At 38.3% G+C, this 13049-nt stretch overlaps 1 protein-coding gene across 17 annotated transcripts in view; it reads right to left on the minus strand.

Annotated features, from left to right (window-relative positions):
- SETDB2 (SET domain bifurcated histone lysine methyltransferase 2) overlaps positions 1-13049 on the minus strand; it is an 85070-nt gene that overhangs the window by 15553 nt on the left and 56468 nt on the right. For 9 of the 17 annotated variants that reach the window (XR_010837142.1, XR_010837141.1, XR_010837143.1 and 6 more), the window contains 2 exons: positions 10143-10264; positions 1951-2058 (listed from right to left, as the gene is read on the minus strand). Coding sequence is in view for 7 of the 17 variants with exons in the window: in XM_059041679.2 (XP_058897662.1) it covers positions 1951-2058; positions 10143-10264 (230 nt within the window). In the remaining 10 variants the exon portion in view is untranslated. Of the gene's footprint in view, positions 1-1950; positions 2059-7714; positions 8743-10142; positions 10265-13049 lie in introns of those variants that run through there. The other 8 variants (XR_010837139.1, XR_010837140.1, XM_067016317.1 and 5 more) reach the window with 2 other exon arrangements.

Below are 13049 nucleotides of genomic sequence, written 5' to 3' on the forward strand. Positions count from 1 at the left end.
TTGATAAAGGGGAGACTGTGGACGCGTAGGGCCAGGGGAATACAGGAACTCTCCTTACCATCCCCTCAGTTTTCCTGTGAACCTAAAACTGCTCTAAAAAAGAAAGTCTATCCAAAAAAAAAAAAATCAGGGATAGTCATCAAGTTGGCAAGGAGAAGTTGGGGTGGAGCAAGGTTTTAAAGAGAGATGACAGGATATGAAAGAGTAAATGTGGAGGGTGGAGGATGAAGTGCTGATGGTCTGTTTGAGGTTTATGGCCATGAATCTAAGATCAGTCAAAACGTCTGTGGGTTTTTCTCCGGTTAACTGCTCAATTGCCAGCGCTACTCAGCTCCTGCAGACATCAGACAGACAACACTTCCCCAGGCTGGGGCTTTGCTCAGTGAGTAAGGAGGGTGTCCAGGTGGTTTGCGAGGGAGTGACTGTTGTGCTGGACCATGGCCAGGAATACTGAAGAACTGCAGGAGCTGGGTGAGCCGGGAGGGTTGCAGTGATTACTGAAGAGGGGTAATGTTCAACCTCTCCAGTGATCAGGGAAACACAAGGTAAAATTTTGCAAGACTGGCAAAAATTAACGAGGTTTGAATGTTCGTATTCATCAAGGGCTGGGAGAAGTGCTCTTTCATCCGCTATGTACAGAAGCACAAAGTGGTACACTCTTTCTGGGGGACAGTTTGTCAGCATGTTTCAAAGATTTTAAAGGGAATTCTCTTTGACTCAGCTGTTCCACTTCTAGGAATGTGCTGTATAGCACCAACCAAACCAGCACACGAGGATAATGCACAAAGATGTTTTCTGCAGCATTCGCTATGACAGTGAAAAACAGTGTCGCCTCACTATCTAAGGGCAGGGAATGGCTTCACACCTTCCAGTACATCCTATGGAATTCCATGAGGTCAGTGAAGAGAATGCCAGGGACAGTCCTATGCTTATGGTTTCATGAATATGCCACATCTTCTTTCTTGCCTTCCACGCTTTTGCACACCCTGTTCCCTCTCTCTGAAATCCCCCCTTCTCCATCCTCATCCCCCCTCCACCCCCCGCATTTCCAACTAGGAAGGCTTCCTGAGCCCCAACTGTGCTGACCTGCCCGCTCACTGAGCGGCTGCGCTGACGCTTCTCAAAGCACATCAGGCGATGCGGAAGCTGCGCATGTGTATGCTGACACCTTGCAAGGACTAAAGAAATGTGTGTTCCAGGTCACTAACCTGACCGTGGATTGTGGTGGTGGTTAGGGTGTTAGTGTTCACTCACGCTCGAAGCTCGCTGTACCGCTGATTAAGCTGCGAAGGGTCTGTCACGGAGGGAGTCTACTACAGCAGACCCAGTAGAGCAACTACTCAGCATTCTTCCTTCCCAGGGGGCGCTGAGCCCAGCCCCGAGGGTAGATCCTGATTAGTCATGGTCGCCTCTAGCAATCGGTGCAGAAAGAGGGGTGTGGCCTAATTAAACTTTCAGAAGGGCTCTTAATCCATGCTTGGGGATGAACTTTCTCTTGTGATAGGAGCAAGAAAGCCTGATGCTTCAGCTGCTGCCTGTGGCCACCCTAGGATCACAAAGGGACCAGCTGATGTTGTGGACAGGAGGGCGGAAAGGATGATGGGCCCTTGAAGACATCATTGAGCCAATGAATCAACCAACCCTGAAACCAGTTTTTCCTCTGGCTAGGTTAAGAAAATAAGGATCCGCTTTTTTTTTTTTTAAGCCAGTTTGTTCCTTCTACTTATAGCCAAAGCATTCTAACTCATATCTACTTTGCCACTGAAGCATATTGTAGTTTATTTTAAAATATTAAAATATTCAATTGAATCTAAGTTTCCAATATAGGTCCCACTTCTTTCAGCTTTCCACGTTGCATCTCTATCGCCTGGTTTATCAATCAAATAGACTTTCTTTTGAAAGCATCACCAAGGGTCTGTTCATCTGAGTAATAAAATCATTTTTACTTACCAACTTCCTTCCTCTCTTGATTTCTTTCTTTACTGATTCCACATCAAAATTTCTATCATGATTAAACGGATCATGATCCTCACATTCCACAAGTGCTGAGGAATACAGCTGCAGATTGGGAAAAGAAAACACCCAAAGTATGCACAAAGTAATGCTGAAAGCTGCAAGTCAGAAAATGGTACCAAAAAGTACTCACCAGGAGTGGAAGATGGCTTGGGGGTAGAACAGTGACCACCTTTTGGCGTGTGTGAGCAGATCTCAAGTCACCCTGCTTTTCTTTGGGAGTTGTCCTGATCCCCAGACATGTTTTATACTGCATAACCCTGACCCCCAGTGGCTAACTGGATCTGGTCGGGGCCCTGACCCCAAGCTGGGCCAGTCACGGTCCCTATCCTAGGGGACTAAAACAGGTTCTGAGCCACATGGTCAGAGCAAGTCAGTCAACAAAGAGAGGAAAACAAAAACGACGGCTAGAGAGGACATCCTGGGTTCCTGATGGCTTCCCAGCTCCTGTTTCTTGTACCCACCTGTGTGCCTGCCTTCAGGAGCCAAAAAATGCCCCTGCAACTTATTGCAAAGCCCCTTTTATATTTAGGTTGGCTCGAGCTTCTAAAAGTTTCTTGAAACCAAAAGAATCCAAACTACCTCTGAATGAAAGATCAACATTACACATACACTTAAATAATAAAGGGCATGAAAAACGTTGACACTGGCAAAGACAAAGATTTCTTATAAAAAGCAGAAACTATAAAGAAAAAGTTATTAGGTTGGAATTCACCAAAATTAAAACTTTTTGCTCTTTGAAAGACATTGCTAAGAAAACAAAAAGGCAAGCCAGAAACTGGGAGAAAATATTCACAATTCATATATCTGACAAAAAAAATTATATTGAGAATATAGGAAAAACTCTTGTCACTCAGTAAGACAAATAATTCAGTTAAAAATGGGCAAAAAGGGGCTTCCTTGGTGGCGCAGTGGTTGAGAGTCCGCCTGCTGATGCAGGTGACACGGGTTCGTGCCCCGGTCCGGGAAGATCCCGCATGCCGCAGAGCGGCTGGGCCCGTGAGCCATGGCCGCTGAGCCTGCACGTCCGGAGCCTGTGCTCCGCAACGGGAGAGGCCACAGCAGTGAGAGGCCCGCGAACCACAAAAAAAAAAAAAAAAAGACTGAAAATACCAAGTGTCAATGAGGGTGTGGAGCAAATGAAACTCTTACACATTGTTGTAGAAGTGTAAAATGATGCAATTACCTTTAAAGTTAAACATACACTTACTTTATGACCCAGCATTCCTCTTGTGGGTATTTACTCAAGAAATAAAAGCATTATTGTCCACATTTAAAGAAGGCAACAGTATACAATGGAGAAAAGACAGTCTCTTGAATAAGTAGTGCTGGGAAAACTGGAGAGCTACATGTTAAAAATGAAATTAGAACACCTTCTCACATCATATACAAAAATAAACTCAAAATGGATTGAAGACCTAAGTGTAAGACACGACACCATAAAACTCCTAGAAGAAAACATAGGCAGAACACTGACATAAATCGTAGCAATTTTTTTTTGATTTATCTCCAAAGGCAAGGAAAACATAAGCAAAAATAAACAACTGGGACCTAATTAAACTTAAAAGCTTCTGCATCAACAAACCATTGACAAAACAAAAAGACAACCTACTGAATGGGAGAAAATATTTGCAAACGATATGACCGATTAGGGGTTAATATCCAAAATATACAAACAGCTCATACAACTCAACATCAAAAAACAACCTGATTAAAAAATGGGCAGAAGACCTGAATGGACATTTTTCCAAAGCAGACATAAGATGGCCAACAGGCACATGAAAAGATGCTCAACATCGCTAATCATCAGAGAAATGCAAATGAAAACCATAAAGAGATATCACCTCACACCTGTCAGAATGGCCATCATCAAAAAGACCACAAACAAATGTTGAGAGTGTGGAGAGAAGGGAACCCTCCTGCACTGATGCTGGGAATGTAAACTGGTGCAGCCACTGTGGAGAACAGTATGGAGGTTCCTCAGAAAACTAAAAATAGAGCTACCATGTGATCCAGCGATTCCACTCCTGGGTATATATCCAAAGAAAATGAAAACATGAATTTGAAAAGATATATATGCACCTCAGTGTTCATAGTAGCATTATTTACAATAGCCAAGGTATGGAAGCAACCTAAGTGTTCATCAACAGATGAATGGATAAAGAAGATGTAGTGTGCATTTATGTATATATACACACACATACACATATATACAATGGAATACTATTCAACCATAAAAAAGAATGAAAGTTTGCCATTTGCAACAACATGGATGGATGTGGAGGCTATTATGCTTGGTGAAATAAGTCAGACGGAGAAAGACAGATACTGCATGTTACCACTTATATGTGGAATCTAAAACAATTAACTACTGACTATAACACAAAAAAACTGTATGTCCACATGAAGACACATATTCAGATTTTCACAAATTTATCCTAGTATCTTCAAACTGGAATTAATAATATGTCTATCAACAGGCAAGTGGATAAACAAATTGGGATAGTGCCATACAATGAAATACTGTGCAGAAATAAAAAGGAACAAAATACACATATAAGAAACAACACGGATGAATCTCCAAATACTGTAATAAGCAAAAGAAGCCAGACACACAGAATACAAACTGTAGGATTCCTTTCATGTGAGATGAGAAAGACAGGCTCAAGCTATAGAAGCTGGCGTGGGGAGGAAGTGGCTGCAAGGAGGCATGAGGGAACCTTCTGGGGTAATGGCAATGTTCTACATCTTGATGGTGGTGGTGCTTACGTTGGTAAATACATGTCTTAATACTCTCTGAACTGTACACTTAAAACGGGTGCTTTTTTAATGTAAATTGTACTGACAAGGTTAACTAAAAATAGGAAATTAACAGTATATTAGAATAAAACATCACAATCAAATAGTGTTAATCTCCGAATGGTTTACAGCAGAAAATAAACAAGCACATAATTTATTACTAACAGATTAAAAGGAGAAAATTTGAGACATGAAAACCAAATGTAACCTGTGAATCGGAATCTTTTGTTATAAAGTCATTAGGACATTGAACCTGAAACCTGGGTGGTTTGAGGATTAGATCGTAGTAATATATTAAGTTCCTGATTTTGATGGTTACACTGTGATTATGTGAATGTCCTTTGTATAAAATACATACTGAAGTATTCAGGAAAGATAATGCATCATGTCTCAAATTAATTTCCAATGGTTCTGTAAACGAAAATAATCAATGAACAGTCTATAATAAGAATAGAAAAGAGTTTTATTTGAGCCAAACTGAGGACTACCCTCGAAGCCCACTTCCCAGATTACTCTGAGAAACTGCTCTGGAGAAGCATTGTTTCCAGCACAGTTTTATATCTTGTCAGAACAAAGAGCATTAAACGAGTCAGGGTTATATTTCTTCAAGGTTAAAAAAAAAAAAAGAACAGACTAGCATGTATACAGTGAGTCAGTATGGCCTTGGAACCTGGGAAGGGAGTTTTATTATCAAAGGAGTACCAGCATTGACATCCCAGGAGGAGGGGCATGTAATCTTTATTTTTAACATGGACATTCTTTACTTCTGGTCAATGTGTCCTTTTCTCTAATAATTAAAGCAGATGTACAGTGTATATTTGATAGGCCACAAACAGGCTATTTGAGTTAGCATAAAATTCAAGTTAACTCATGTATAAGCCAGAATGACTTCCCTATATCTCAATATGTGAATATTTCTTTCATCAGTTCCAACAAAAAAGGTACTTTGTACTGTATGTGCAACTTCTCTGTAAGTTTGAGATTAAAAAAAATTGTGTATATAAAAAATAAAGCATTGGACTTCCCTGGTGGCACAGTGGTTAAGAATCCGCCTGCCAATGCAGGGGACACATGTTCAAGCCCTGGTCCGGGAAGATCCCACATGCCGCAGAGCAACTAAGCCCAAGAGCCACAACTACTGAAGCCTGTGCGCCTAGAGCCTGTGCTCTGCAACAAGAGAAGCCACCGCAATGAGAAGCCTGCGCACCGCAACGAGAAGCCTGTGCACCACAACGAAGAGTAGCCCCCGCTTGCCGCAACTAGAGAAAGCCCGAACGCAGCAACGAAGACCCACCACAGCCAAAGATAAATAAATTAATAAAGTTAAAAAAATAAAATAAAGCATCTAGCATTGTGCATGGTCAGAGAGGGAAAGAAGCCAGAAGATCATTACAATAGATGCAGAAAAAAGCATTTCATAATATTCAATACTTTAGCAAGCTAGAAATAAAAGGAAACTTCTTAATTTTAATAAAGTAAAAGTATTAAAAAGCTAAAGTATGCACAAATTTAATGATAAAACCTAGAAGCATCCTAGTAATATAAGAAACAAGACAAGGCTCACTAAAATGCTTTTAATCACCACTGTAACACAATGTTCTAGAAAAATGCAGTAAAATAAGAAAAAGAAATTAAGAGGCTCAAAAACTTAAAGGAAAAAAAGTCATCTTTATTTAAAGATGAGGATCGTCCAAATAAAATATCCAGGTGAATCTGGCTTTTAGATTTGAGAGTTTGGCAAGATTGTTGGATGAGATAAAATATAAATAAAAATTGACAGTGTTTCTGTATACCAATAATAGCTCGCTTTAAAAATGTATTAACAAAACAAAACAAAACAAAAACAAACCCAGAAATAGGCCTAACCCAAAGTTCTAGACCTCTACAGAAAAAACATTGTTGGACATTTTTGAAATTCATAAAAGAAGACCTGGATAATTGAAGAGACATACCCTGTTAATGGATAGAAAGACTACCATATTATGAGGGTGTCTATTTTTTCCCAAATTCATCTATAAATTCAGTGGAATTCCAGTTAAAATTCCAAGAGAAATTTCTGTGAAACCTGATAAGCTGATCCCAAAATTCGAAGTGCCAAAAAAATAGCCAGGTTTTATCATAAAATCATAGAAATTAAGAGTGTTGTACCAGCTCATTAGTCACTGATAATCTCCCTGTTTAAATGGCCTGTTTGAACTCCCATGCTTTGGAGACCTAACTGTTCTTCCAGAAGATAGCATTGAAAGTACCGTGTTATATACTCTGTGTGATCTCTGCTAATGGCACTTTGGAATTGTATTAGTTAAGTCATTTTAGACATAACATCACTGTGGATCCAACTGTCAGGTACTGAGTTATCAGCTCTTTGAAGAAATAAATTTTGAGGAGGTATGGGAGGAAGGAATACGTTTCATAAAACATTACAATGAAGCTCATGACTGACTTTTGAATAGTTAAGAGTTTTAAGTATGCTGTTAAAAATCTGTAAGGGACAGTTAAGAAAATTATCAGACTGTAAGAGAAATGCGTGAGATCACCAAACAAGGATTTCAGTGCAGATTTTGTCTTTATCAAATGAAGTTAAAGGAACAAGTTATAGTTAAAGTTTGAATGGAAGAGCCTGCCATTGTTGTTCCACATCTGGTTGTTGCCGTTTACATTCCTTTACTGAGCCTACATCTTCATAAGCTTTTTGGCAGGTATATGTTGAACACTTCTGTTTCATGGTCAAGACAGGATCAGAGGCCATGGATACTGACAATTGATTTGTCTGTTTTCTTCTTTTTCCATGACTGTATCTACTGCCTCATCTTGATTTACAAGCAAACCCTAGAAAACCTACAAAAATAAGTGTTTTGTGGTTTATCTAGGAATAATACAGAAAATACTGCTTGTTATTTTTGGTGAAGAAAATCCATATCGTATAGTTTATTTCAACCTAAATAAAATGCGAATTTTGTTTAAAAGAAAAAAAAAAGAGTGTTGTACCAGCTCAGGAATACACAAGTGACCAATGGAAGAGAATGGAGAGCCAGAAAGAGATCTGTGCACATATGACAATACTGTTAGAGCAACGGATTAGCATGAGGGTTTGAAACTCGATAGCTGGATGAGAGTCCTGGCTCAGTCACTTACAGCCCTGTGACCTTGGGCAAGTGATGTAATTTCTCTGTGCCTCAGTTGTTCCACCTTTAGTTTGGGTGTAATTATAATACCTATCTCTTAGGGTAGTTGTGAGGATTAATAGTTAATCCTGTTAATCTCCCAGAGCTCCTAGGTTAAGCTCCCAGAACATTACCTTACACAGTGAACACCAAATAATAACAACAGTTATCATTATTATCACTACAAATCAGTGAGGAAAGGATAGATTTTTCAATAATAGTGCTGGGGAAGGTGGTTAATCACATTAAAAAAACCCCTAAAAGTAGGTCCCTACTTTACACTATAATCCAAATAAATTCCAGTTGGATCAAGAAGCTAAATGAGAACAGCAAAATTTTTTAAATTTTTGGAAAAAAGATAGAATTTTAGTTTGGAGAAGAATTTCTTAGGGGAAAAATCCTACAAATTATAAAGGAAAATAATGATGAATGTTAATTACATTACAAGCTTCTGTATGACAGAAAGCACCATAAATAAAATTAAAAGCAAACATATATAATAAAGCATTAGAACTTACTTATATGTGAATAAATACATATAAGCAAAACTAAGATCTCAAAGATAAAGTGTAGTCTAGGAACACAAGTCACAGAATCAAAGAAAAGAACTGCACAGGAGCACAGCAAATGAGGTGCAAGCTCACTAAGTAATCTAGGAACTGCAAATGCAAATAACAAAGAGAGACCATCTCACACCCATCAGAGAGGAAAATATTAAAATCTCATAGTATCGTGACAGACACCAAACCATAGATCCAGGGAGGCACTGTAAAGAGAATGAAAAGAAAAGCCACAGATTAGGAGAAAATATTGGTAAAATATATCTGATAAAGGACTGGTATCCAAGATATAGAGAGCTCCTAAAAGTTAATTATAAGACAACCCAATAAACCCAATTAAACAATAACAACCCAATTAAAAACTGGACAAAAGATCTGGACAGACAACACCAAAGAAGATATACAAATGGCAAATAAGTATATGAAAAGACGCTCAACACCACATGTCATCATATGTCATCAGGGAATTACAAATTAAAATATGAACAACATCATATATACACTAACATGTATAAAACAGATAACTAATAAGAACCTGCTGTATAAAAATAAATAAATTTAAATTTAAAAAAATACGAACAACATGAACTCTCATTCATTGCAGGTGGGAATGTAAAATGGTACAGCCACAGTGGAGGACAGTTCAGCAATTTCTTTCAAAATTAAACATACTTTTACCATACCAAAAAATAAATAAATCTCATAGAATCAAGTGTTGACAAGGAAGAAGAGAAAAAAACTCCGAAATAGTGGTAGTCAAACTTGGTACGATCCCTTTGGAGAGCAATCTGGCACATTTAGTGAGGTACAAAATGTTCCCTTTCTGTATCCAGCAGTTCTAAGTTCCCTAGACCAGAGAAATTTTCCCGTGAATTAGGAGACCTATACAAGGATATTTATGACAGCTGGTTAGTTACATAAAAAACTGGAAAACCATAAATGCTCATTCACAGAATACTTTAATGGTGACTACAGTCATAAAATGGTATACTGTAACATTTAAAATTAAAGATTAGAACTACATTTATCAACATGGATATATCTCAATAATCCACAGAATCTGATAGAAATTCTATAAAGTCCAAGAACATGAAAAACAATATATTTGTTTATAAATACTTAAATGTGGTGGGAGCATAAAATTAAAAACACAAGATAATAAGAAACACTGAATTTGTGACGGCGATTACGTCTGGGGAGGGGTGGAGAGAAGGGAACAGAGAGAAGAGAGAGTCCTTAACTATCTATGTTTTTTTTTTCTTAAAAAAAAAAATCAAGCTGAGGCAAATAGCATATACTATCATGATTTTATAAATCTGGGTGAAGTGTCTGGGTATCTGTTATATTTGAAATAATTAAAACATCTCTAAAGGAACTTCTTCATCATAATTCATTGTGTGTTCGATCAGTTATAAATAAAACTAAAAGTAATCATAAGGAGTTAAGATCTGAAACTTTAAAAAGGGAAAAATATGCTCCCCAAATCCCCACTTAAAAGCCCAAACCATGGGCAGCCAACGTGTTATTCTTTGTTGTATCCAGAGTACATTTAACTATTTTGGTATGTCCTTCCCTAAAAGGACTCATGTGTTTCCAAGTAACTTACCAAACAGTTTTCATGAGCAGCTATATTCTCTGACTGTGCAAAGTACAGGACACTACACTCGAGGTCTTTGGGGCAAAGCGCGCATATCCTTTTTTGCAACCTTTCTGCAACCTGAAAGACACCTATAAAGTAACATCCCTGATGAGAAATGGAAAAGTGGAATTTCTTGGTGTCCGCAATTCCTCCACCCATCTTAAAGCAGAGGGCAGGTAACTTGTTTTATGAGAGAGTCTCAACTCCCAGGGAGAAAAAAAATTGGGACCCAAGGACAAAAGCAACTTTGTATTTTTTTAATGGCTTAATGAAAGAAAAGAAAAAAAGGTTTCATTTAAAATGTCTAAACATGAGGAAAACCTTTACTTAAGAAACATAAGCAGGAATTTAAATACAAAGCTCTCAAAGCATTGCCTTGCCCATAGTAAGCTCTCAATAATAATTAGACATTATAAATCAACAAGAAAACAATGGTGTATTCAAGAAATAATGCTCTGATTAACTACCTGTAAAAAATAATTTAGATCCCTATATCATACTATATTCAAAAATAAATTTGGAAAAATAAATAAATAAATAAATTTGGGGTGAACTAAAGGAGTAAATGAGCAATATACTTTAAATGTGCTGTGATCTAGCATTATAATAAACTAGGAGAGAAAAATACATGAAGGCAGGAGTTGTTTTTTTTTTTTTTTTAAGAGAGGAATAAAGCAAGGAAAGAAGCTTAAGAGAAGGAGAGCTAGGAAGAACAGGGAAGAGACAGAGGGAGAAAAAGGCCAGCTGTTCCCAATATCCACTGGCTGCATCGGTGAGAGGCAATCTTCTCTAACCTATTAGTTTGCTATTAATTTGGCCACAAGCATCCATTTAACATGTCTTTGCCTTTTCCAATGCTCATCCTGTTATTCATTTAGTTTTCTGTAGCAGAAAGCACTTTCAATTTTATCTTCAAATTTTAGTTTTGAAACAAAAATTCATTTAACCATTTAATGGCAAAAGGTTTTAATTTAAATGAGGTTAACCGCTTAAGCGCTTCCTGAAAGTCCTTTTTGTTACTTAAAAGTGTAAGATTTCTTGGTGTCTCTCTTAAATTACATCTTGCATCTCACAATGTCAGAAGACTTTGGAGCTAGCATTTATTTCACATTCTGATGAGTTTCTTCCTTAATTAACGTGTTTCCTGGATTTGGGTCCTACTTAGTAGGGCTACAAATTAGTAATCCTCCTGCTCCACATCAACCAAGAAAAAGCGGGGGAGACTGAGACAAAACTCCTCAGGTGAAATGAAATGGGCTAACTGCTGCTTTTCATTCATCTCAAGCCACCACCGAGTTGGGAGCACCTCTTGTATGAGAGTCACCGCCCTGAGAGCTCTAGACCAGCACTGTCCGCAGAAACATAATGTGCGCCACAGGTGCAGATGAAGAATTTCTAGGAGCCTCATTTAAAACAGCAAAAGGAAATGGGTGAAGTTAATTTTAATAAGCTTTATTCAACTAAACATATCCAAAATACTGCCCTCTCAACATTTAATTAAGGAAACAATTAATTCATTCTTTTGTACTGAGTCTTTGAAGCCCAGTGTATTTTGTGCTTACAGCACCTCTCAACTGGATGAGCCACATTTTTAATGCTCAAGAGCCATATGTGGAGAGTGGCTACTGTACGGAAGGGCACAGCAGAGGCTATAAAAAAAACATGAGACAGAACTGTTGCCTGCAAGAAGCTTACAAAATAAACAAGGAGACCAAATAGTATTCTGGAAAATAAAATAACAGAATACGTGGCACAAGTAACTGCTGAGTAGGAAATACAATATATGCTATGGACAGAGGAGGACGTGCTCCTTGTGGGATGGACTGCTGTCAAGGACACTTCCTTGAGCTGGTACAACCCTGAGATGGAGAGGAAGTGGGGTCGGGGTGGGAGGGATGTTGCAGACAGAAGCAGAGATATGTAAGAGACCAAAAGGTCTGACTGGGAGACAGAAAACCAGCCAGGCTGAAGAGGAGAGTTCATGCAAAGGAAGCTGGAAAAGAATTTGAGAAACAGATGATGAAAGGCTGCCAGGAAGGATTTTTTGAGCGCGGGAATAACATGATGAAAGAGTTGTTTTAAGCTCCATTTCAACATGGAGAGAAATACGGTGCACCTGGATAGGAAGGCTGGACATTATAATGCTGTCAACTCTACCCCAGATAAGTGCGGACAAAAAAATGTTGCCCGACATCAAGCCATCAGCCCTGCAGCAAACCCCTCGCCCCACCCCCAACAATGGTGTGTCCTGAGGGGAATTCAGGATGGAGAAAAACAGGATACTGGCCCTAGACAGTCACGATGCATTTCTAAGGAATAATTTCAATGAGCCCAGACTCTTGTTATCTTCCCATACTTAGAAAAGCACTAAAATCATTAACTTAAGATGTCTGTTTTTTTGTTATTAGCAGTCATTGTTTGATGTTTGACTATATATTTGTTTTCAGCAAAAACTCCTGTATATCCTGGCTCATCCCTTACCTCTTCCAAGCAGTTCCTCAGAGCTGAGAGGCTGTCTCCGAGGCCACAGTCTTCAGTAAGCTCCCCAAATAAAACATAACTCTCAATTTTTAGGTTCTGTGTTTTTCTTCAGTCGACATAAGTTTTAGATTTAATGCCATTTCAACTTAAATCCCAAGAAGGTTATTTTAAAGAACTTGAAAAAAGATATTATTTGGAAGAATAAATAGGCAAGGGCAGTAAAGAACACTTTCAAAAAATGAGAGGGTGTCTACCTATCTGATTTTAAAACATACTATTAAAAAAATACTATAAAGGTACAGCTGGGACAGGTTAGATGACCACGTCAAAAGAAAGAACACAAAGTGCAGAGAGAAGTGGATCATAATCTCTAATTATGAGTTTAAGTTACCA

The sequence above is a fragment of the Kogia breviceps genome, chromosome 16, assembly GCF_026419965.1.
Source record: "Kogia breviceps isolate mKogBre1 chromosome 16, mKogBre1 haplotype 1, whole genome shotgun sequence".
Lineage (NCBI taxonomy): Eukaryota > Metazoa > Chordata > Mammalia > Artiodactyla > Physeteridae > Kogia > Kogia breviceps.